This window comes from Pocillopora damicornis, chromosome 2, assembly GCF_964200805.1.
Source record: "Pocillopora damicornis chromosome 2, jaPocDami1.2, whole genome shotgun sequence".
Lineage (NCBI taxonomy): Eukaryota > Metazoa > Cnidaria > Anthozoa > Scleractinia > Pocilloporidae > Pocillopora > Pocillopora damicornis.
Window position 1 is genome coordinate 16,891,484 of NC_142671.1, and position 21,307 is coordinate 16,912,790.

Consider the following 21,307-nt stretch of genomic DNA (forward strand, 5'->3'; position numbering starts at 1 on the left):
ACCAAAATGCGGTCGATTGCAACCAGGTTTGGATCGGTTCGTACCCAAGTTTGAGTCGGTTTGTACCCAAACCGCTAGTCAAATCATTCATTTATCCGAAATACCTCACGCACGAGTGCGTGAACAGATATCAATCGTTGCGAAGGACAAGTTGGTGAAGTGAACCGAGTAAGATAAAAACAAAGTTCTCCTGTCAGTATATTTGAGACCTTCTTAACAAAAACAATTTAAGTATTACCCTGCGGAAGTGTAACATTTTAAGGTTAGGGTTTTTCTATTATTTATACTACTGACTTTTTTGTTAGACAGCTCTTGTAGATGCGATGTCTTTTCTCCAATTGTTAACATGGAAAACTAAGTTTATTACTTTGGAAACGACCGAGCAGGGTACGCAACGACTCAACTGACTGGGTACGAAACGATCAGTGACCAAATAAGACAAAATAAAAAATCAGACACTAGTGTCCATAATCAAAAATCATACTCTAGAGTCCAAAAAGATAAATTGGACACTATTGAGTGAAAAAAAATCTTAAAAATAAAAATATTCTGTCATTCTACCTTTCCAAAGATTTCACCGTTCCATCATTTTTTCAAATAGGGTCAAATTAGGTATCATACCTTGTACTTGTTTAGCAGCTCTTTTGAGCATATGTCTCTAATGAAATGATAAAATGCTCTCTTCAAGGACAAAAATTTTCTGAAAGTTTCCATGATGTTCAGATCTTACCTACTTACTGATTAATATTTGCGCAGCTGTGTCATTCCCTCCTGGCTGCTATCTATATTTGAGACTTTGGAAAATTTCTTTAATTAGCCTATGAGGATGTTTTCCATTGAATAAGGTAAACATGAGCACTTGTTAGGGGGGGTTGGGGAGGTTCTACATCGGTAAGTACAGGTTTAAGTTTGCCACTGCAGACTGGCTACCCAAAATCAAATTTACTTCATGGCTGCTGCTGCATCATTATGTATTGTTCTAGGCCAAAACAGTCTATTCTCATAACGCCTCTCTCCTACCACAAATTCACAAAGGTGAATGCAAACAGGTCAGAAAACTTGATGAATTGCCGGGAGGTCACCTGCTATAGACAAGCATTCCCTCAAGAGAGAGCAATAGTACCACTGGTTGATTCATGTCTCTGAATTTCACTGGAATAAGCTTTGGTAAATGGTTCAGTAAGCTCAAAAGAATTACAGTCAAATCCATGAATGGGCCCCAGTATGTAATAGCAGTATCGGAAAGTCTAGATTTTCACATGGATACTGTTTTTTGTTTCTGAACATGATGAGTTTATGAAATAATTAAGAGTATCCACTTTGCTGCTTTTAAACGTAAAGGATCACTATTGTTGTCATTTCAAGTAGGTGTTACATTGCAGGAAGAAGGAGATCAAATCCAGTCATATTTTGGGAAAATTTAAACCATAGTCTCTTTTCAATAAAATGCCAGAAACCCTCAGTAAATGAGAGCCTTAACCTAACTTTGAAATAAGTTTCCCACATCATACAAGTAATTCAAGGATCTATTTATCTCAGACTATCTGCTAACAATCTACATCTGTCTTCACCCTTCTTTAACTCAAACAAAACAAATGCAAGTCTGACACATTGTAAGAAACTTTATTACAATCAGAACTGGATCATTTGACCCTAGAAAAAATACAAAAGAAAAATGTTAGGAGATATACATGACACATCATTAATCATGGCCCTTTTTCTGCACTATCAATGTTTCAGGGGGGGGGGGGAGAAAGGAGGAAAGAGAGGTGGTAAGAGGGGATTAGTCTTGGTCAGAATGGAATTTGTGTTTACTTCAGTCGACCAAGACTCTCAAAACCAACAGGCCACCAGTAAACAAGTTAAAATATAGTATGATGTCAAACAGGTTTATAGCTAGATCCCAACAGCATGGAATTATCTTTCTGTTAACACTAATCTGCTGAAGAGAAATTTACAACTTAGATATAATTTTGATGACCACCAGGGAGAATGCTGCATACAACAAATTGCTCCAAAATAACCCACCAAGTGCAAAGTCACTTGAGTGATCATGGGCCTTTAACCCTTACAAATGAATACAGCCTGCTTTTACCTTTCTCTTCTTGTCTCCACCCAGCTCAAAGTGTTTGCATCTTTTCAGGGCAATTTGTTTCCTGTACTTGCAATCTGTGCACTCCATACGAAGAACAATTTTCTTTGTTGTTTTGGCCTTGAAAATTAGAGAAATAATTTAAAATTCTACCCTGTAATAATCTTATATGAAGTTGTGGTTATCCTGGGTTAAATTTGGTAGTAATCACAAAGGAGCATACAGTGGTTGGGGGGGGGGGGGGGGTTTCCCTATTAAAAGATTGTCAATGTTCTATTGGAAGCCTAATCACCTTCAAATTTAAGTCAAAGGAAAGGTTAGAAAATGTACTACATCTAATCATAAATTAACTAAGACCTGACAAATGGGAATAGACAATGTTCCAATGAGCTTATTAATAAGGTAACAAATTCAATCATATGGAGTTAATCTTCAAAACTAAAAGACTTTTCTCCTTTTTATCTTTCCCCATTTACAGTCTAGTTTTATATGCAGAGAATATAGCCAAGATTACTGAATGTAACTGATATTTATGCTGCCAAAAATATATCAAGAGTCATTTATCTTGAAACATTAAAATTGGCTACTTACACATTTTGAAAATAACTACATGCTAAGATAGTTATATTTAGTTTGACTTAAGAAAAAATCATTTAAAACAAATTGGCCCTTGAAGGTCTACCATATCCTTAAATGTAGCTGTTACAGAAAAAAATAATCACAACAAAGCATAATGCTTCAAGGGGTGATATGTAACCTGTCGTGGTCTCAGCCTAAAGGAGGCTTGCGATATGCAATCAAAACATTGCAGTCTGCACTAAAAGTGAACCATTGAGACAGAAACAAAAACGCCTAATGATAATGACACATAATTATATAAAATATTTATTTCACTGGTATACAGAGGTGCACAAAAATAACAATTTCCTTGAAATTAGGACAAAAATTTTCGTTCCATACATATTTCATATCAAAACAAAACTTCCATCGATAGAGACCGTAACATTCCACCAGAAATTGAGAGTATTTCAACTAAACAGTTTAAAACTATCTCCATTCCCTGAAAGATCTAATCAGAGTAAGAGTGCATAATGTATCATTGGATCGAAATTTCGACCTAAGGCACACAAGTAAAGCGGGCAGTGGGGTAATAATTGAACATACGATCGTACGGACATGAAATGTTTCTTTTTCTAACCTTTTTGTGGAAAATGGGTTTCGTTTGACCACCATAGCCTGACTGTTTACGATCGTAACGGCGTTTTCCTGAAAGAAACGGCAAAAATACTCAAGAACTGTTCGAACGTTCCCCAAAACTAAGATTGATCACTTTTAAAGACCTTTCGACAAAGCACGAAGAGCAATTCTTTATCAAGATATTTACAGAGACGATGCCACTATCAATAGTTAGTATCAGTTCATCCATAAGTCTTACCCTGAGCGTAAAGACTATCTTTTCCCTTTTTGTACTGGGTCACTTTGTGCAAAGTGTGTCTTCGACAGTTCTTGCCCTTGCAATAAGTGCGGCGCTGTTTTGGCACATTAACCTGAATGCAACGAGAAAATAATGACAGTTTTAATAAAAAAATGGAATAAAGAATCCATCTACTCGTCTTAAAGTTTAAAAGACGAAAGATGGCAAGGGATTCAACAGGATTCAAGTACCAAAATATTTTTCCTACCATTTTGCTCGCACGATCGAGAGAGAGAGGAAATACTTGGGTCCAGTTCTCGACATTGCAACGACAGACGCAACATTCCAAAGCGAGGCTACAGAGCCCAGGTTCACTCACACTGCTGTGAAAGATGGAGTTAGGATCATGAGCAAATATAGATTAGGATATCAAAGACTGGTATGGTATGATAAAGAAAACAAAAATGTATTAGGCGAGGAATAAAAAATCGGACCAAGAAGAAACAATGGACCACGTTGCGACAATTCTCGTTTATGGAACTGGAGAATCAAACTTATGTTCACGAGAATCTTCGGAAATTGAAACACATGGGCCTAATGCTGATTGAAATTCGGAAATATATTAGTCTGTACCAAGGGGACAACAAACAAGAGAGGAAAATTGATATTTAGGGTATAAGGGGGGGGGGGGAAGAAAGTTTTGATTCTGGTTCAAATCCTCGTGTTCTTCCCTTCTAAGTCTGTCTATAACTTGTCTGGAGGTGGAGGGTGGAGACGGTCTCTCATTTAACCTTAAGGGGATTCGTCAGGAGCCCATTACTTAAGTAAACAGGATATCCAATTAACTCTACCGGCTTCTTGAAAAGGGGATCTTCATCAGTATATTGGATAAGCGCTTAAGATGCGCGGTCTGTATATCTAACGGAAAACATTCTATCTGAAAACACTACACGAAACAGGATGTGATAGATGTATAACAATCGGTAAATTTTTTTTTCGTGAGCACGGTAACGGTATGACCGGATTTTGTCCCAAACAGGATCAGGGTGTGAAGCGTAGTGAAAATATCGGTACCCAAGAGATCCATTAGGATCACTGGCACTTTACGTGTACCTTCGCCAATGTCATCTACTGCATAACTTGCACTTATGGTAATGAGTTATACATTGGTGAAACAGGAAGACGACTTGGTAAACGATTTCGAGAACACCTTTGCGACGTAGAAATAAATGACAAGGACGCATCCAAACCAGTCGTTAGACACTTTCATCTCCCTAATCATTCTAAACAAGATATTGCAGTTTGCGGCCTTTCCTTACATCTAGGTAGTTCGGAAAGCCGCAAAACACAAGAACAAAAATTTATCTTCCAAATCGGTATTCTTAATTCCCACGGTATCAACGAGCGCTTTCATTCAACTAATTCTTCTTGTTTTCTCGTCACCATACTCCCCCAATAGCGTAGCTCCACCTTCTGCATATAAACCTACACACAACCCACAATTCCTCCAATCGCTCTGACGAAGGGCTAACGCTCGAAACGTTAGCTTTTTTACCCTTTACAGTGGCCAATTTACGTTTTCAACTCAGTTGTTAACACTAAATTATCAGGGTGAGAAGGCCTGGGTAGTAAACATCACCTGAGTCTGGGTTGCAAATGTCACGGGAGCTCCTGTGTATCCTCCTTTGCCCCCCTCCCACCCGTCACCCTAACGACACTCACACAGGGTCCTATCTACCGCTTTATTTACGTACAATTAAATTAAGTGTTGTGCAAACGACCTCCTACGAAAACCTACAATAACTCATTCTGTGAGGAATGGAAAGTACTTCTCAGTTTATTTGGTCCTGTGACTACAGAAAGGTGTACACTGCATTACTCGGGAAGAATTCTTCATTAGTTTTTTTATTTTCTGTCTATCACTGGAAAAAGAAAAGTACGGCTTGAATGTTCGTTTGAAGCTTTTGTAGTCATTGACTGATATTTTCATTCGGTTCCGTCAAGCTGACGTTACTTCAGGCAAAATTTAAGCCAAACTGTCTGTAGACGAATCCCTTTTTTAAATTAAATTTAATTTTTCATCCCACAAAAGGGATGAAATGATAGACGCCTAAAAGCAGAACGATTTAAGCTACTTCTGACTAAAAATTACTAAAAGTTCGAATATATCAAACAGAAAAAAGACCAGATTTGCTTCAGTAAACATTCAAACAAACACCTGATGTCCTAAGCTATTATTATCGATAGAAGACTGACATTTGTGCCACATTTGCGCCAGCAACTTTGAACAGAACAGCTGTATTATAAAACCCAGTTTCCTTGTGAAAAGGTTACCGCTTGGGGATGACTACAATAAATTAAACCAGCGCACAAACAAACAAACTAAAAAAGTAAGCGGCAGGTGTGAACTTTTCAAGGTTCCTCCAGGCTACTTTTAAGAAAAAGAAATTCCATATAATATATTGAAACTGTACTCCAACATATCTCACGTACACGTCATCACATGTGAACTTCTACGAATCACTATTCAGGGTTTCAGCAACGATATTTGTAATATTAAGCCATTTCTCATTTTTAAAGAATTTCACTAGGATCCCGCGCTCGCATCTGTCGCGCCGCAATATTCAAACATAAGAATTAAGATACGTCATAGATTACAACTTCTTGGGCTGTTGAGTGAGTGGAAGAATTCTTTGATGTAAGAGTCAAATATTAGTCAGCATCTCCAATGTTGGTTCCTCCTAACCTAAGGAAGTCTTTTTTACAAATTTCTACTCTGACGTGTTTCCGGTCTGTGAACTCTAGAGGTTTCAGTCGCGGATGGCCGTACACAGACGAGGACCGCGCAGGTACTGGCACCCTGATCTCCTATAAGGTGATAAACAACAAAAATAAGATTCACTCAAGAAGGAAATCCCCATACGTATGTGTTCCTGTCACTGAGACGTTCCCACTGAGCTGAATATGCATAGAGAAACTTTTCCCAACTAAAGTGAGAGTTACTTTAAAAAAAAAAACAAAAACAAAAACAAAAAGGGTAATACACTTGAGTTGGAGTCAAAAAACGAATTCCATTTTGCAATTATTTGTACCAGTATTTCCTCGAATAACCGCTAACTCTCTAATTAGCGCCCTCCCCCGGGTGAGCGCCCTTCTCGAGTAAGCGCCTCCCGCTGCCTCACTTCCCTAAGTACCGGTATATCAAAATCATACTCCAATTCTCAGAGCAGATCCAATTTCCGAGCAAATCAAACCCTCGCTCTCAATTCTTCATAATGTATTCAACATTTTTTAGTCTACAAGGGACTCATCACGAGAAGTACTCTGACAAATTTATATTTCGACCGGGGTTCCTCTACCAACGAATTAGAGATAAGAAATAAACACAAAAATAAAACAAAACAAAAAAGACTAAAACTTACCTCTCTATTGACAGTAAGTCCTCGTGACTTTGCGTGTTCTCTGTCGTCACGGTGGAGTTTTTGATCGTATCCCTCAACAACATGATTTATTCGATCGTATGTAGAAGGTCTTTGATGCTACAAGAAAAAAACAAGATAACGATAAGCAAATCCATACTTAAAGGTAAAGCCGAGCTCTGATTGAAATTAGGTGAGAAAAACTTACACCTTTACCGTGAGAATATTTTCTGTTTCTCAAATTTAGGGTAAATGAGAAATCAGGTACTCAGAAAAAGAGAGAACGCAAAGAAAAATGCAAATTCATCATTTCGTCACCAACATACCCTGCAAACTGGAGACAGATCTGACGGCAAACTTCTGGTAACAGAAACCATTTAATCTAACAAAAATCCGTGCTGTCAGGCTACGCTAATGTACCGTTCTCACAACAGCAGATAAAGGTAAATTATTTCTGTCAATAACATGAACTTAATAAGAGAACATTTCACACTTCATACGCACGAATCTTCAAAAAAGGGGGAACTGGCGAGGCAAAAGTAACATCAAACATACCACTGTCTTGGCAAGGAAATAGCTGGTATCTTGTGCAAGATCTAAAGATTTTGGTCTCTCGACTTTCCACGAGTCTGTTACACCTTCTCCGCCTGTAGTGACAACATGGTTCTTCCTGATCGCATCTTCGCGCTAAAATCAATAAAAAGTGGAAAAGTTTAGCTTCTTCGCCCAAACCACAACCAACAACAAAATAACACATTGCAGTCTGTTTCCTCACGCAGGTGTGTTGTACCTTACAACATTGTGTCCACTGGCCCACAGTTTCTTGAGGATTGTAAAGTTTAAGACCGTATGAAGACATTTTGTATCCGCTACCGGGGTAATCGCCCATTTTACGTGAATTTCGAGTAAGAAAAGGAACGAGCTGCGACCAGGCTTCGATTTACTTTGGTTCGATTGTTTGTAAAAATGCAACAAACGATTCGTTTTCTGTCAATGAAGAATGTAAGACAGTTGCTTGGCAACAGGCTTTGTGTTGTAAAGTATATCACCTGCAGGATTAATCAGATTATTGAACAAAAACAACTCAAGCGCGATGAGACCCCATTTATTGAAAGCGATCCCTTTTTCATGGTAATTAGGATGTAATTAACACTTCATTACATAGACTTGTTATTGTGCATCAGGACAGTATTTATTCTTATTTCTATTTGAATGTAAATATGTTACAAAAAAGACTTAACTTGCCTATAAGACACTGTTGCAAGGAAATTAGAAGTTTTCCAGGAAATCAAGGTGTAGAAGGATGTGAAACATAATCAGTGAGCAAGTCTGTAATTATCACACCATTGTTGCCATAGTAATTGTAAATCTAAAACTTATCTGATCATTAAACTAGTTCATTTAGAGACAAATCTCACTTATGGTTTGTTTATGTTTACTCTTGTCTTATTCAAAGTGTACATAGCAGTTAAATTATGCCAAAAAATGAACTACTGAGAAAAAAAAAAAAGAATTCCAAGAAACAATACAGAGTATAAAAATATTCCTCAAGCCTGAGTGGGGCAACACTGCAATAGCGCCAAGGGTCAATGTTTTTAATTTTGTGTTGATTTCCTATCATTATCATAGATATAATCAAGGTCTGTAAAAGAACCTTAAATAAGCCTTTTAAACTACCTGGCATCACATCTGATATATATGCTGATGTGTGTGATGCAATTCATTAAACAACATAACTGAGAGACTTTTCAAAGAAAATCCTAATGCTCTCTTGGTCAATGTGATTATGGCCTTTATTTCCTTTTGAGGGGTTAGTGCAAATAATGGGGCCAGAAAGCAGATAGGTATGTTGCTATAAAGCGTCGATACTGAATTCCTGTCAATTTCCTTGAGTATCATTGAAGTAGAATCTGACTTAATTCCACTTGGAATGTTGTATATTGTCATTTCTGTGACTATGAATAGCAAATTTTAGCAATTTAAAGGGTTGGCAACAAACTTTAATCTGGACACTTATGGATATTTGACATGTCATCATGTTTACAGGGCCAGCCCTGGTTTATGTAATTTTCCCTGAAAAAGATTCCCTCCCTCTTCATAAATTTTTGAGGAAGATTTAAGTTAACAAGACCCTTAATGCTCATGCGATGAAAGAGTGAAGAATTCAAACTGAATTTGGTTCATCCTTCTGAAAATTATGCTGGTATGCTACAATAGGCTCAAAGTTGGCACATGTTATGTAAATATTTTTGAACCTATGACCAATCTCTGCAGGCAAGATGAAGCTAATCCTGTGCTTTGATTCAAAATTCAAGGGACCATTTTCCTCATTCTGTATTGTATCCTTAGTTTCAGTTGCATAAATTATATAAAGCTACCTGACATACTTCAGAACCACTGCCATATTTTAAACAAAAAAAAACATTCCTTTTTCCCTATTCTGCAAAGCATTAAAGGAGCAAACACAGCTGAAACCATATGAATAATAATTTAATAATAATAATTTTTGACTAGTATCCAGGAGGAACTGGTTCAAATGCCTTAAAAGCCTGACTTGTCTTCAGGCTTCTTTTCTGCAATCTGTTTGATTGCTGCTCACGTATAAGGATCACTTCTTAACTTACATATCATAAATTACAAATCATCTGCAGGCAAAAGTATGATTCTATTTACTTGTGAAAACCACGATATTTTTGTTATCATGCTATTTCGCACTTGTTTGGTGTAATCGAAAGAGAAAAGGTGTTTGGTCAAGATGGTTAGATATTGGCTTTGTTCTGAGAGTTTGATCACATCCTTGATAAGGAATTGATATCTATGACTGAAATACCTTTAAACATTAGTTCGAATGTTGGATCTTGGATTTGAGAAAATGAAAGGGACTCGATCGCAAAAGGGGAGCTCGCACAGGTACTGAGATCGGAACCAGACGTTTCAGGGCACAGATTCTTACAGTCAAACTACTAAGGACCTCTCAACACGTCTCAGAAATTCTGAATTTCATAAATAGTGGTATAGAAGTTTCACTTTGCCATCGTAAAACATATGATCTATTCTAAAGAATTCACGTTAATTGAAGGAGGGACGGAACCAAAAACTCCCAGGTTGATAGATTCAGAGGTTGACTTATAAAAGACAAAAAAAGGACTAACCTGATATCTTTTTAGTTGGAATTGGTTGTAGGCCTGTCAATAATAATTAAATCGCATTTAGTGATATTTCGTGAAAGCGCGACAGAATTCGTTCTCTTACGTTTTAGAAGTCAATTATATTTTTTTCGATAACAGATGTGGCAACAAGATAAAACTTCAGATGAAATAGGCCAACCTTTGATAGAATACCAGGAGGTTTAAGCATATCTAAGGCTTCTTTCACCGATTTCTCACTAGGATAACGTGAGGACGGCGATTCGCTTGTGGTGGCCGCCATGTTGTTCGATAACTGAAAAATCCTTTCGTGTATACGGGGCGTAACCATAGCAATAGAACCTTTGTTCCCATCTATTGTTCTCGGGATTTTTTCCTTCTTAGCACAATAAAGAGAGACTTGGAGTGTTAATTGTGACTTGTCTCTTCAAAACACTGAAAGAAAAAGATTCGAGTTCATGGACCACACTGGTCAAAGAACCCGTTGGAAACAAATATGGATTCCTTGATAAAAGAATACTCTATCCACGTTGTCATTGGTAACTTCCCTTTTAACTTACGATTATTTGTTAAAAATTATCTAATTCTGGAACTAGTCTCGAAGAAATTATTACAAACATTAATAAGTGTAAACAATTCTTAATTCTTCTAAAAAGACATGAATCACAGAGAGGAGAGTGGTAACGAATGGCTGTCTTTGCTGAGCGGTAGACTGGAACCGGAAAGCGCGAAATTTAGTTATGGCGGCATCAGGAGACGATTTAGAGGATGAAGAATACGAAGCCCTGGCTTATCAACAGGTCGGATTTTTCCGATGTAGTCACTTTTCAATAGTTTTAAATTTATTCTGATCGTAAAATTTATTTCACAGCGTTTAAAAGCTGCCCTGCACTACACCGTAGGCCGTATTTGTGAAAAAGCAGGTACGTTTCATTTCGATCGATCGATCGAGCGAGCAGGGTCGCAGTAATTCATCGTGCACTCTGGAGTGCGCGATGAATTATTGCGACCCTGTTCGCTCGATGACGATATTTGATCTGATTTTGCTTGTGAAAATCCATCCTTTATTCGATATTTGAGTTTTTTTCCCACCATAGTATCACATATTTGATCAGCCAGTGTATTAATTTGCCAGTTCTACCTGTGTTTAGAACAAATTTGTAAGTCTGTTCTTGTGTGCAGCCGTATGTTACATGTTTGACTCTGATGTAGGTGAGGAGTCAGGGTTACAATATTCCAGAAGATTCATTGCTGCCCTAACAGAGACGACTTTCAAGCAATGTGGTACGTCTATTGAATATAGTAGATGTGCAACATCAAGGGTTGTAGCTAAAGGGGTCAAAGAGTGTATGCGAACCCCCCAAGAAATAATTGGCAAAAAAGAAATTCCGATTCGGTATACTTCTCCTTTCTCATGAGGGACCACTTATTATTTAGTACCTGGAAGGGTGTAGGGTTTTAAGGGGGGATCATATGGTTTTCATGGGGAAACGAAAGGAATCAGTCGTCCCCAACTGAGTATGAAGAATATTGACAACTGCTAATGAATGGGGATCATAAGAATATTAAAGGTTAATCAGGTAATTTTTGTTGTGACATAACCAAAATCCTCCAACCCCCTCCCCTAAGGGATAAATAATGACTGGTCCACAAGTTGCTCTTATACCCCCTTCCCTTCTTATCCCCCCCCCCCATCCCCCGGCTCCTACCACCACAGGCAGATGAAAAAGAAAAATACTCATCAACTAGGCATTCTGTATTTTGAACAATTGCTCATTACTATGTAGCTTATTGAAGGAAAATATTTTCATTTCAGAATCTTTTGCAACAGATCTTGAACTATTTTCAAAGTAAGTTGGTTGTCATTCTTTCATTTTTTCTGGTATGATTCTTGGTTGGTTCAAATAAGCACTAATCTACTGATACAGAGTTACCCACCTCAGGGGAAATCTGGAAGTGGAAGTTTCAACTTTTTTATCATCCCCAGTTACTAAATTTCACCAATCAATATACCCCTCTAAAAATACTTTTGATTGCATTGACCGCACCCTTTCATGAGAAATAAATGGTTATACGATTGGGGTGTTGCATGTAAGTAAACAGTTACAGCATCAAGAAGAAGGGCTATTTTTTTTCTGCAAGGAAAAATGTACAAGATGCAAGAAAATCAGGTAAGCAGAAAAGGCCAAATGATTTTGGGTCATGTGATAATTTATGTATTTTTAAGGAACTGTTATGTTCCTAAGTATAAACTTTTATCTAGGGGATTTGCTGACTGGTAATTATAAGACAGAATGAATTGCTCTTTGTTATGGAGAGTTGGTATATATGCTGATAACCATACTTGATCAATGAAACAATCTATATTTTGCTTTTAGACATGGAAAAAGAAGCCAAATAAACTCTGATGATGTGCAGCTGCTTGCCAGAAAAAGTTCTACTTTGGTATGTACAAGATCACAGTTTGAGTAGCCAATCAGAGCCCACCTTCAAATTTATCCTCTGTTGTAGTATACTAAATACTCATTTAAAATATTCAAATACAGATAAGAAAGTACTGGTCTATTACACTTGTGGGAGTTTAAGGATTAACCTTTCATTGTGATTATTTTTTTTCCTTACTCAATTCACACGTTCCAGGCTGCACATATGGAAGGGATGAGCAAAGAACTGGCAGAAGCACATGAAGCTAATAAGGCTTATAAGAAAAATAGAAAAGTAAAGAAGACTAAACCAGCCCAGGAGTGCAATGAAGCTCTTGAAATTGAAGATAATCAATGATATAGCATGGGAATATCTTTGAAGAAGACTTTGGAGTCATGCTGTAAAGAATTTGAACAGCTGCTTATAAATATATTAAATGAAGACTTTGAACAAAGAGCCAAGAGAGTTTTAAATGATTGTTGCTCAAGGGGACACTATAAATAACACAATAGTCTGTGAGATTGGAAAGTACATTATTTAACTCCCTGTTAAAAGGAAAAACCATCCTTACCACTTTGAATCACTAAAAGTTTTGTTATGGGATAATGTTGCTGATTGTCACAAGTATTTAAGAGACACTTCATGACACATCTAATGAAGGTTTACACACTAGAAAATGTGTATTATTGTTATCATTTTTAGTATTCATGTGTCAAGAAAATGTCAACAGTGATGTGTGGAAGGGCAGTCATTGTATCTGAACAATACACCCTTATCATGGGAAGTGTTATAAAATATCCACTGAAGAACTTGTTTAAGTCGCGTGTTGAGGAATTGCACATGAATGGAAGAGTAAAATATTTTAATTATTTAACATTTTACCAAATATTCAAACATAATTGACAGTGTAGCACTGGGTGTGAAAGTTAATATTTACAAAACATTATGTCACGTTCTTCCTGTGCCGTTTATGAATAAGATTCAACTTGAAAAGCAGTTTGTTTAAATTATAATTCACGCATGAACTGGCATTCAAACACACGAAAGAGACGTTGCCAACCTGAGAAAAACAAACAACGTACAAAAATATGAAACTATTTACACTCGCAATGTCGTTTGGATCGTATGACCCACAAACTTATAGCTTATCATACAAACGTCACTTTTTAAAAAGTTAAAGGCGAAGAAACACGATATGTAATTTGACTAAACCGTTAACAAAAATGAAACGGAAGCAAATAGCTAAAAATCTGGAATTTTTCGAAAACCAGGCGAGAAAAACGTTCTTTTTTTATGACACTCACGGTTTGTTCGACTCTACGTAAAGAAGCTTAATAGTTCAAAGCGCACATGAGTGCCACACCCCTTTTGATCCAGTGGCGCTGCAGCTGACTGCTTGGCAATTCAATTGGAAGAACAAAATTTGTGGAATGGCCTGTTGTGGATAGTGTACCTTTAAAATCAAGAAAAGATTGATCAAAATTAGTACATAACTTACTTGTCATTATTCTAAAGCGGAGAATTTGTCAAAGGAGCTAGGTCATTGGCCACGGCATGGTGTTGTAACGTCATTGCAGTTGGTGATTGTTTCACTGAAACAGAGAGACCACTGCTCTCAAAAATTAGAGATCGCTGCTCTTCGTTTACGTATGAACGATAAATTTCACGTACCAGCTCTGGTCAACGTTTTGTACACTGGGCAGTCATAGATACCCTTGCTCGGCTTCTCTCGGTTCGCCGTTGGTTTCAACCAAATGATCGGCATGTCGGTGTACAACTCCTTCGGTCGGGATTCGGTCAATTCGTGTTTGTCGTAGTCCCATCGAGCACCTTCGAGGAAGAGACCCCGAATGAAGCATCCGTCATTGGGGCGAGAGGTTAACTCTGCTTCGGTTTTCTTCATAACCTAGAGAGAGATGAAATGTCAGCCTGGTGAAAAATTGGTTCTTCATACGAAAAAGAAGTCATGGCTTTTTTGGAGAGTAACATCTTGATAAACAGGCCTACCTCAAAGTCGAACGTGATCACATCAATTGAGATTGAAGAAGATCTCGCAAAGTTCTGCAAAGTTCCGGTTAAAAATCCTTGAGGGAAGAAGAAACCTGATATCCAAAAAACCTGCCAAGAAAACAGAGCTATTAGCAAAGGTAACGCAATGTCACTAAAAGTTCTGCATAGAGTAATTAAAACTTACTGGAGGTATTCCATGTTCAATCCACTTATCAATGAATTGAACTCGAGCCACCAAATCAGTTACCCAGGACGCCAGCGGTTTTAGTGACGGATAGGCCTGGAAACGAACGGAGAGTAAGCTGGATTAAACACACGGAACTCACACAACTGATAATTACACATCCTTTCATTATATCTTTCTGACAGGAAGTGAGTGTAAAAGATAAAAATATACGGACATTAAACAGAACAAAGCAAAAATTTCACTCCATACAAACTTCTAACTCAACAAAAGATTTATCAAACCTATGAAGATACCAATTTTTTTGCATACCTTACTGGCCCATAATTCCGGTACAGAGTTAATATAGATACTGTTTGCCATTGTCTCCAGAGCCTGTGACATCACCACCAGACCCTTGAGTGCTTTAAGCAGATCGTTTAATGTCTGTCTGACAGTCTCTAACAGCTTGTTGTAACGAATCACTTCTTGGATTAAAACCGTGTTCATCGACTCCTCGTACCGCACAGGGTGTTTTTCCATCACCATGGAAACCGAAATAGGTTGAGGTACCTTCTCTAGAATACTGCGGCCAGCCTCTTCCATCACCTAAACATAAAAAACGTGATAAATTTCAATCCAGCTGGATGTCTTAAAAGACAAGCAAACTGATTCCGTAGTTTGTAATTTTTTTTGTAATACCATGTATGCAGGTACAGCATATACCTCCAACTATACAATTGTTTTCAATTTTTAGAAGAAGAAGAAGAAGATGCTTTTATTTGATTAGGGTAACTCCTACAGTTACAAAAACTGATATCCTTAGAGGCCCTAAGAGAGCTAGATGAAAACTTGTAAAATGACCAATTTAAGGCTGTCTCTGAGCACTTAATATTCAGTGGTTTTCATTTTTGACCGCCACAGAGGTTGGGAGAAGATCCTCTTACACACAAACCTCTTCACGCGACCTTCCCGCCCCAGATGACGCACGTGGCTGCATCTTGAGTATTCCTTGAAGTAAACTGAACGTCTCGTTCTGAGCAAAGGTGATGTTGGCGTTGTCATGAAGAGCAAATATCTCTGGAGTATCGTTGATTGGTAAACCACGAATGTATCGAAGATAATGCTGACGAGAAATGAAGGGTAGTAACAAGTAGAAGAGTGAGTCCACCGTGTCTTTCAAAAAATATTTCATAACGTACAAAAAAAATGGATGAGACTGATGTCATATATCGCTATCAGATTAATAAATTTAATAGAGTATCGATGTAATTCGCTTGAACTTTTCTCTCACACCAGTAGGAGTTGCCTCATTCAACTTGACAACGATAAAACAAACCAGGGATATACGTAAAAGAGGAAACCAAAACGTTACATAAATCACTCTGTAATCGGTGCCCTGGCGGATTTAAAGTGAGTCATTTGTTCCTTAAACAACCTTGGGACTTTTAATATCCTCTATAACTGCTTCCACCCACTCCCTATGCTACACCATCATTTAGTCACCATCAGAGTCAAGTGAAAAGTCTTTCATTTGTCAAATGGATGCTCTCACTCTGGTTCGTAAGTAAAGTTGGGTCATTCTGTTCGGTCCGTTTGGAAAGATTTTAAAAGTTGTATATAGTATAAATTAAACTTGGCCACATCACTGAAAATACCTCGTGATCAGATGTTAGAGGAAGCTGGTGATAAATTCCAGATTCGGAGAACTTGTGCTCACTGCTGAGCACGTCAGGTGAGTAGAAATCATTTAAGATGTTCATTATACACCGGCGATCCCAGTCATCGGTAACACGACCGCCATAATTGATGTGTCCAGCAGTATATTTTAGGACCTGAAAAAAGTCACGACAAAAGCAAATGAAACAAATACTTGAGATATTTATAGGTAATAACATGATTTCGAGTGCAATTTAATGTAATATGCTGGAGTAAAATTTTCAAAGACAACAAAATTGTAGTCTGAAAAATTGACAAGTGCTCATTTACACCAAATTGCACGAGAAATCATGTCACTTGATAATTATTTAAATGAAAAAGCACCACAGAAAGTACAGACAAACGAAATTTTGGTAGCGCGCGCGCTATTTGTAATTTGCATTCGTGTTACAACTTTGCACTCGTGTTACATGAAAAATGCCTTCGTTTTCAGCCAATGAGACGCGCGTAATTTTTTAGTGTATATCATTAAGGCGTAGACAGTCAGTAAGCCGGTTTTAAGCTCATTTTACGGTCCCGGGTGTAAGGTGCATGATTGTAAACATAACTTTTGAAACTAGACCTGGATCGTTTTTAATTCACTGAATGAGTCTAATCGAAGAGACACTTCCGACATCAAAAGAACTTGATATACCACATCAGTATCGTTTGACTGATTTAAAGATGTTGGAGATGGCCAATGAATTATTTACGTTAAGGAATAAGTGAAATGATTTACCTTGAAAGGTATTTCCTCTTCGTACTCCTCTAAGAACATGCTCAGCTGACTTATACAAATCCTTAAGTCTCCAGTGGTAAACTCGTACGGGATGTTAAAACCCAGAGCACCAAATTTCCTTCTCTCCAAGGTGACCCCATGGAAAAGACACAGCGAGAAAAGAAGGAACTTGAATTCTTCCTGAATATGGATCAAGGAAAAAAAGTTTCAATTGTGTTAGAGGGTATTAGTTTAGTAAATGAAGTTACAGTAATGAGTACGCTTTTTCAATCTAACCCTCTTGCAACTTGCATAGAACTCGTCACTAAATCCCGTGAAAGATCTCAATAAGTTGGCTTTAATCCCCCGCGGAGGTTCCACGGTCATTTTTGAACCATTCTGTAGAATAGAGACTGGAAACTTGGGACTTGGCATGCTGGTTAACCACAGGCGGAAGTCACGGTGCACCTGTTCGGAGACATACGAAATAATACTAGTCTTAGTAAACTGGGGAGCGACAGAACTTTCTGATGTTAGTTCAGAAAATCTTAATAGCTGCTAACCTTGTCTGGATCGATATTCTCCACGAGTCTTTCAAGACTGGGCATAAAGCTTGGGGCTAAATGACAGTTCTGGAAAAATACCCACTTTCCGCGCTCCATGGCCGAGCGCATCATAGCTTCTGCGCGAGGACCCTGTAAAGAAAAAGAGAAGTGCAAGTCTGAGTATAAAAAAGCTACTCATTATAATGTAATTGCCATTCTAAATAGTGACTTTGTATATTTTTTTCGGTTTTGCCAACATCCGAGCAGGTGGTAACATGTAACCAGTAGACAGTTCATCTTCTTATCATATGCGCAAATTTCAACTTATCGAGGCGAATTTAAGTCACAAAAGCGTGTAAAACAATCTTCTGGCACTGGAAATTGCATAGGTGACTTAATGTTTTACCCCTTTCAATCTATGGCTTAAAGCGTAACTTCGTGCAAAGGACATTTTATTCTTCACATTTGGAGGGAAAAGCACCTGAAGATGAAGTTGTTAAAAGAGTAAGATTCAAATCATTCGAAGAGTAGTAAAAGCTGACCACTCACCTGACCCTGGCCGAGAGAAATTGCACTAAGCTTCTTTGAAAACCTCATTTCTTCAGCAAATTTATACAGGTCTGCGGCTGGGTCAGTTCCAACTGACAACACGAAGATGAGTGGAGTGGTAGGAGACGAGTCTTTAAACACAAGAGACAAATCCGTCGTCTAAAAAACAAAAGTTTGTAGGAATTCTAAAGTTTGTCTTGCAGTTGAGGAAAATCAGATTTACGTTCATTTTAAGTTATAACATCTAGATGACAGCATTTTTTTTAGGATAAACTGACCACGCCGTCAACACAAAGGTATCAAAAGTTACCTGGGGTTCAATGAACCGCTGGCCAAGATTTTCAGAAACAAAATCCTGTAAGAAAGTAAAACAATCAGTCAGTCTTATAAAGGGCAAAATGACATGTTTAAAACACCACACTTCAATGTATTTTTTAATTCTTGTACCTGCATTGCATTAGTAACTTTGTCAGCTCTCAAGCATTTCAACGCAAGAAGCTTCTGGAACGAATCCAGGTCAGTGTTCCACGGTTCAGGCAACGGCTCACTGTGGGGATTAGAAATAAAACATTCAATTAAGTATGATTAGATGATGAAAAAGAAATGATGATCTACTTTTTTTAAAAGGATGATAGACCCGTAAAACCAAAGCAAAAACGAACATACAAACCGAAAAACCAACAAACTAACAAAGACTAAAAGGAAAGAGAGAGATAAAGAAAGCAAAGTCTTAACAGTATCAAATATTGTCCCTTCTGTTTCAATTCAATCCATTTTCTTTTCAGTGATAATTGAAAAGTGATTCGTGAATAAATAACTAACCGGTGTGGGTCAGTACTGTCAAACATTCTTCGAAATCCCTCTATGTGATTCTTGAAGTCTTCAGCAAAGTTGGCAAACTTGGGCTGAAATAGATAAAGAAGCAACAACAGTTATTATATGAAGAGCTAAAATTAAGCAACCAAGCCTTTTTATACAAAACTTACATTATCCAGCAAAAATGGTGAATCAGTTAAAATGTCAATCGAAATCCTTATGAACCGCAGCGAGGGTGAAAATTAAGCAGACACACTGGCAATTCATAGACACGATTTTCTTTTTGTTGTGAACCTCAACCATTCCAGTTAGTGTACGATCGTTCGAGCAGAATGAAGACTTGTCTTCAAGGAGAGACGTCACGGTTTGACCATTATAAAACCTTGGCTTAAAAATTTGTCAAGCTCTTAATGAGCAATCAGAGTTGATCTTCGCCATCCTACAAAAATTAGTTTCTTCTTGGGTCATCGCTTTTCTTCTTCTTTTTTTTTTTTGTCTTCACTACGGAGTAAATATTTCGAGGTTCCACTAAAAGATGAAAATGACCTCTATGCGCCCATATCAATGTCACGTACGATATTTCATTCTGGATATGACTTACCAGCACTGGAAGTCGAAGTATTTCGGACCAGGCCCGGTCTGACAGCCAGTCCTGGGCGGGGTTCTCAATCTCCTTGGGAATAGCAGAGCCACCAGCCAATAGGAAACGCCACTCATCCTGAAAGAGAAAAGTATGTCTGCTTTAAAAAAGAAAAGATTTTCAAAAAGTAAACAGATACTAAAAGGTAAAGGTATCAGTGCTCACCATGTTAATCTTATTGTCGTTCATCAGGATTCTGACGCACACGAGGAATGAGAATAAAAGTTTGTCTTTTTCGAACAAACTGCGACACACGTTAGAGTACAAGCTGAATGTGAAATAGTCGTTGATGTTTACGATACGCTTTTCCAAGTTATCTGTAAAGAAGATAAAACCAACAGAAAAATTGTCATGTACTAAACGACCATAAAAAGAAATATGTACATAAGCTTGACACGCAGTTACCCTAAAAGTTTCAGAGAAAAAAATCAAACTACATACCTGACGCTTCAGCGTTTACTATGCTGTTAAGAAAGATGCGGATAAACCACTCCAAAGAGTACTGGTACATAGGGTCTATGTTAGCCTGGAAAATAAATGAAAATAAAGCTTAAAAAGCAGTGCTATCGGGGAGATTAGTTTGACAGGTCCTTTCTTTTCGGTTTTCACTATGTGAATCAACCCCTTAAGCAACCCTGTACATATATTAATTTCCGGTAGAGGATGCGATAGGATATTCTTGGTGATAGACTTAAAGGTGGCAGTCACGTGATCTCCGGGTCATCTAGAAATGTAAAAGGAAATACTTACCAAGTCATAAGTACAGAAGAAGAGTATCTGAGTTCTGACAGCTACAGGGATGTATTGACTACGTGTCTCGTCAATATCTTTTTCAGTCTGTTCTGCAATCACCACTTTAGCCTGAAACGGCGGACATAGTTTCACTTACCAATGTAGTGAAGACTAAAAAGAATCTCAATATAAATAATAGTACAGTATTGACGCCATCTTACGTTTGAAGTTTTCAACATCAGTTACGTGGCAAATAAAAACTGGCTCGCTTAGACAGTTGACAGATGCTGCCTGCGTGCAATGGGAAAGACGATGAGCCAATCAACTGATTTACTACCAAGGCCGGAGTGAGTGTTAATAACACAATCTTTCGTTCTCATAATTCCTAAATCCCCCTAAGACGCAAACAATACTCAGCAATAAATTTTGCAAATTATCCCTTGCGCACAAGCGTAATTTTGTGACAAAGGGTTAAGTTTGTATATCTTCTGACTACCGCACACCGACATCTCCTTCCACAGGTCGCAGATACCGCTGATTTAAAGGGATCTGGAACTTTTCTCATTATCAATTAAATACTTTTTAAAGCAGGACAAAGAACACAGAGTAGAAGTTTCCCCATTTACCTTGATTTCCATGGACTTGGCTTTAGACTGTTCCAGTGTATGAATCAAATCAATGTCATCCACAGGGCTGCCTTCAGATGCCGATAGTTTGTGGAGAATCTTATCTTCAATCTCTTTGAGCTCTTGTTTCATTTTTGCATTGCTGACAATCAACTGATTTTTGGCTTCTTCCAAGTCAGGCCTCTCCTCAGCAACCACAAGAGCTAAAAGCTGATCTTCAAGACCGCTATAAAACGAAAAAAAAACTGACAGTTAGTTACAAGTATTATGTGAATCGGCTCAAGAGAGAAACAGGACCTGCATAACAATATAATG

The 21,307-nt window shown here is 37.8% G+C and overlaps 4 protein-coding genes across 6 annotated transcripts in view; 1 reads left to right on the forward strand and 3 right to left on the reverse strand.

Annotated features, from left to right (window-relative positions):
• The window catches only part of LOC113669117 (uncharacterized), a 40,555-nt gene extending 36,646 nt beyond the window's left edge, over window positions 1–3,909 (reverse strand). Inside the window, exons 1-3 of the mRNA XM_089197240.1 lie at window positions 3,775–3,909; window positions 3,528–3,639; window positions 3,291–3,358 (exon numbers count right to left, since the gene is read on the reverse strand). Coding sequence (XP_089053366.1) covers window positions 3,291–3,358; window positions 3,528–3,639; window positions 3,775–3,777 — 183 coding nt within the window. The 5' untranslated portion in view covers window positions 3,778–3,909. The remainder of the gene's footprint in view (window positions 1–3,290; window positions 3,359–3,527; window positions 3,640–3,774) is intronic.
• A 1,325-nt stretch (window positions 3,910–5,234) lies between these two features.
• LOC113668960 (cilia- and flagella-associated protein 90) lies at window positions 5,235–10,368 on the reverse strand. 2 transcript variants are annotated; one of them, XM_027184941.2, is made up of 5 exons: window positions 10,253–10,368; window positions 10,078–10,110; window positions 7,481–7,612; window positions 6,929–7,045; window positions 5,235–6,374 (listed from the first exon to the last, which is right to left on the reverse strand). In XM_027184941.2, the coding sequence occupies exons 1-5, from the start codon at window positions 10,352–10,354 to the stop codon at window positions 6,219–6,221; spliced, it is 540 nt and encodes a 179-aa protein (XP_027040742.2). In that variant the 5' UTR covers window positions 10,355–10,368; the 3' UTR covers window positions 5,235–6,218. The 2 variants fall into 2 exon arrangements, with proteins under 2 accessions (XP_027040742.2, XP_027040750.2); XM_027184949.2 differs by lacking the exons at window positions 10,078–10,110; window positions 10,253–10,368 and adding an exon at window positions 7,716–7,974.
• A 366-nt stretch (window positions 10,369–10,734) lies between these two features.
• Window positions 10,735–13,228, forward strand: LOC113669187 (centromere protein S). The gene is made up of 6 exons (XM_027185192.2): window positions 10,735–10,871; window positions 10,943–10,994; window positions 11,284–11,355; window positions 11,888–11,921; window positions 12,450–12,516; window positions 12,712–13,228. The coding sequence occupies exons 1-6, from the start codon at window positions 10,812–10,814 to the stop codon at window positions 12,850–12,852; spliced, it is 426 nt and encodes a 141-aa protein (XP_027040993.2). The 5' UTR covers window positions 10,735–10,811; the 3' UTR covers window positions 12,853–13,228.
• A 114-nt stretch (window positions 13,229–13,342) lies between these two features.
• Window positions 13,343–21,307, reverse strand: part of LOC113669167 (dynein axonemal heavy chain 1) — a 47,165-nt gene continuing 39,200 nt past the window's right edge. For both annotated transcript variants that reach the window (XM_027185171.2, XM_089197242.1), the window contains 19 exons: window positions 20,993–21,218; window positions 20,385–20,495; window positions 20,076–20,160; window positions 19,800–19,951; window positions 19,596–19,712; window positions 19,001–19,083; window positions 18,626–18,725; window positions 18,489–18,533; window positions 18,179–18,337; window positions 17,648–17,779; window positions 17,382–17,552; window positions 17,106–17,285; window positions 16,327–16,503; window positions 15,624–15,794; window positions 15,002–15,277; window positions 14,690–14,785; window positions 14,503–14,613; window positions 14,167–14,401; window positions 13,343–13,948 (listed from right to left, as the gene is read on the reverse strand). In XM_027185171.2, coding sequence (XP_027040972.2) covers window positions 13,827–13,948; window positions 14,167–14,401; window positions 14,503–14,613; window positions 14,690–14,785; window positions 15,002–15,277; window positions 15,624–15,794; window positions 16,327–16,503; window positions 17,106–17,285; window positions 17,382–17,552; window positions 17,648–17,779; window positions 18,179–18,337; window positions 18,489–18,533; window positions 18,626–18,725; window positions 19,001–19,083; window positions 19,596–19,712; window positions 19,800–19,951; window positions 20,076–20,160; window positions 20,385–20,495; window positions 20,993–21,218 — 2,749 coding nt within the window. In that variant the 3' untranslated portion in view covers window positions 13,343–13,826. The remainder of the gene's footprint in view (window positions 13,949–14,166; window positions 14,402–14,502; window positions 14,614–14,689; window positions 14,786–15,001; window positions 15,278–15,623; window positions 15,795–16,326; window positions 16,504–17,105; window positions 17,286–17,381; window positions 17,553–17,647; window positions 17,780–18,178; window positions 18,338–18,488; window positions 18,534–18,625; window positions 18,726–19,000; window positions 19,084–19,595; window positions 19,713–19,799; window positions 19,952–20,075; window positions 20,161–20,384; window positions 20,496–20,992; window positions 21,219–21,307) is intronic.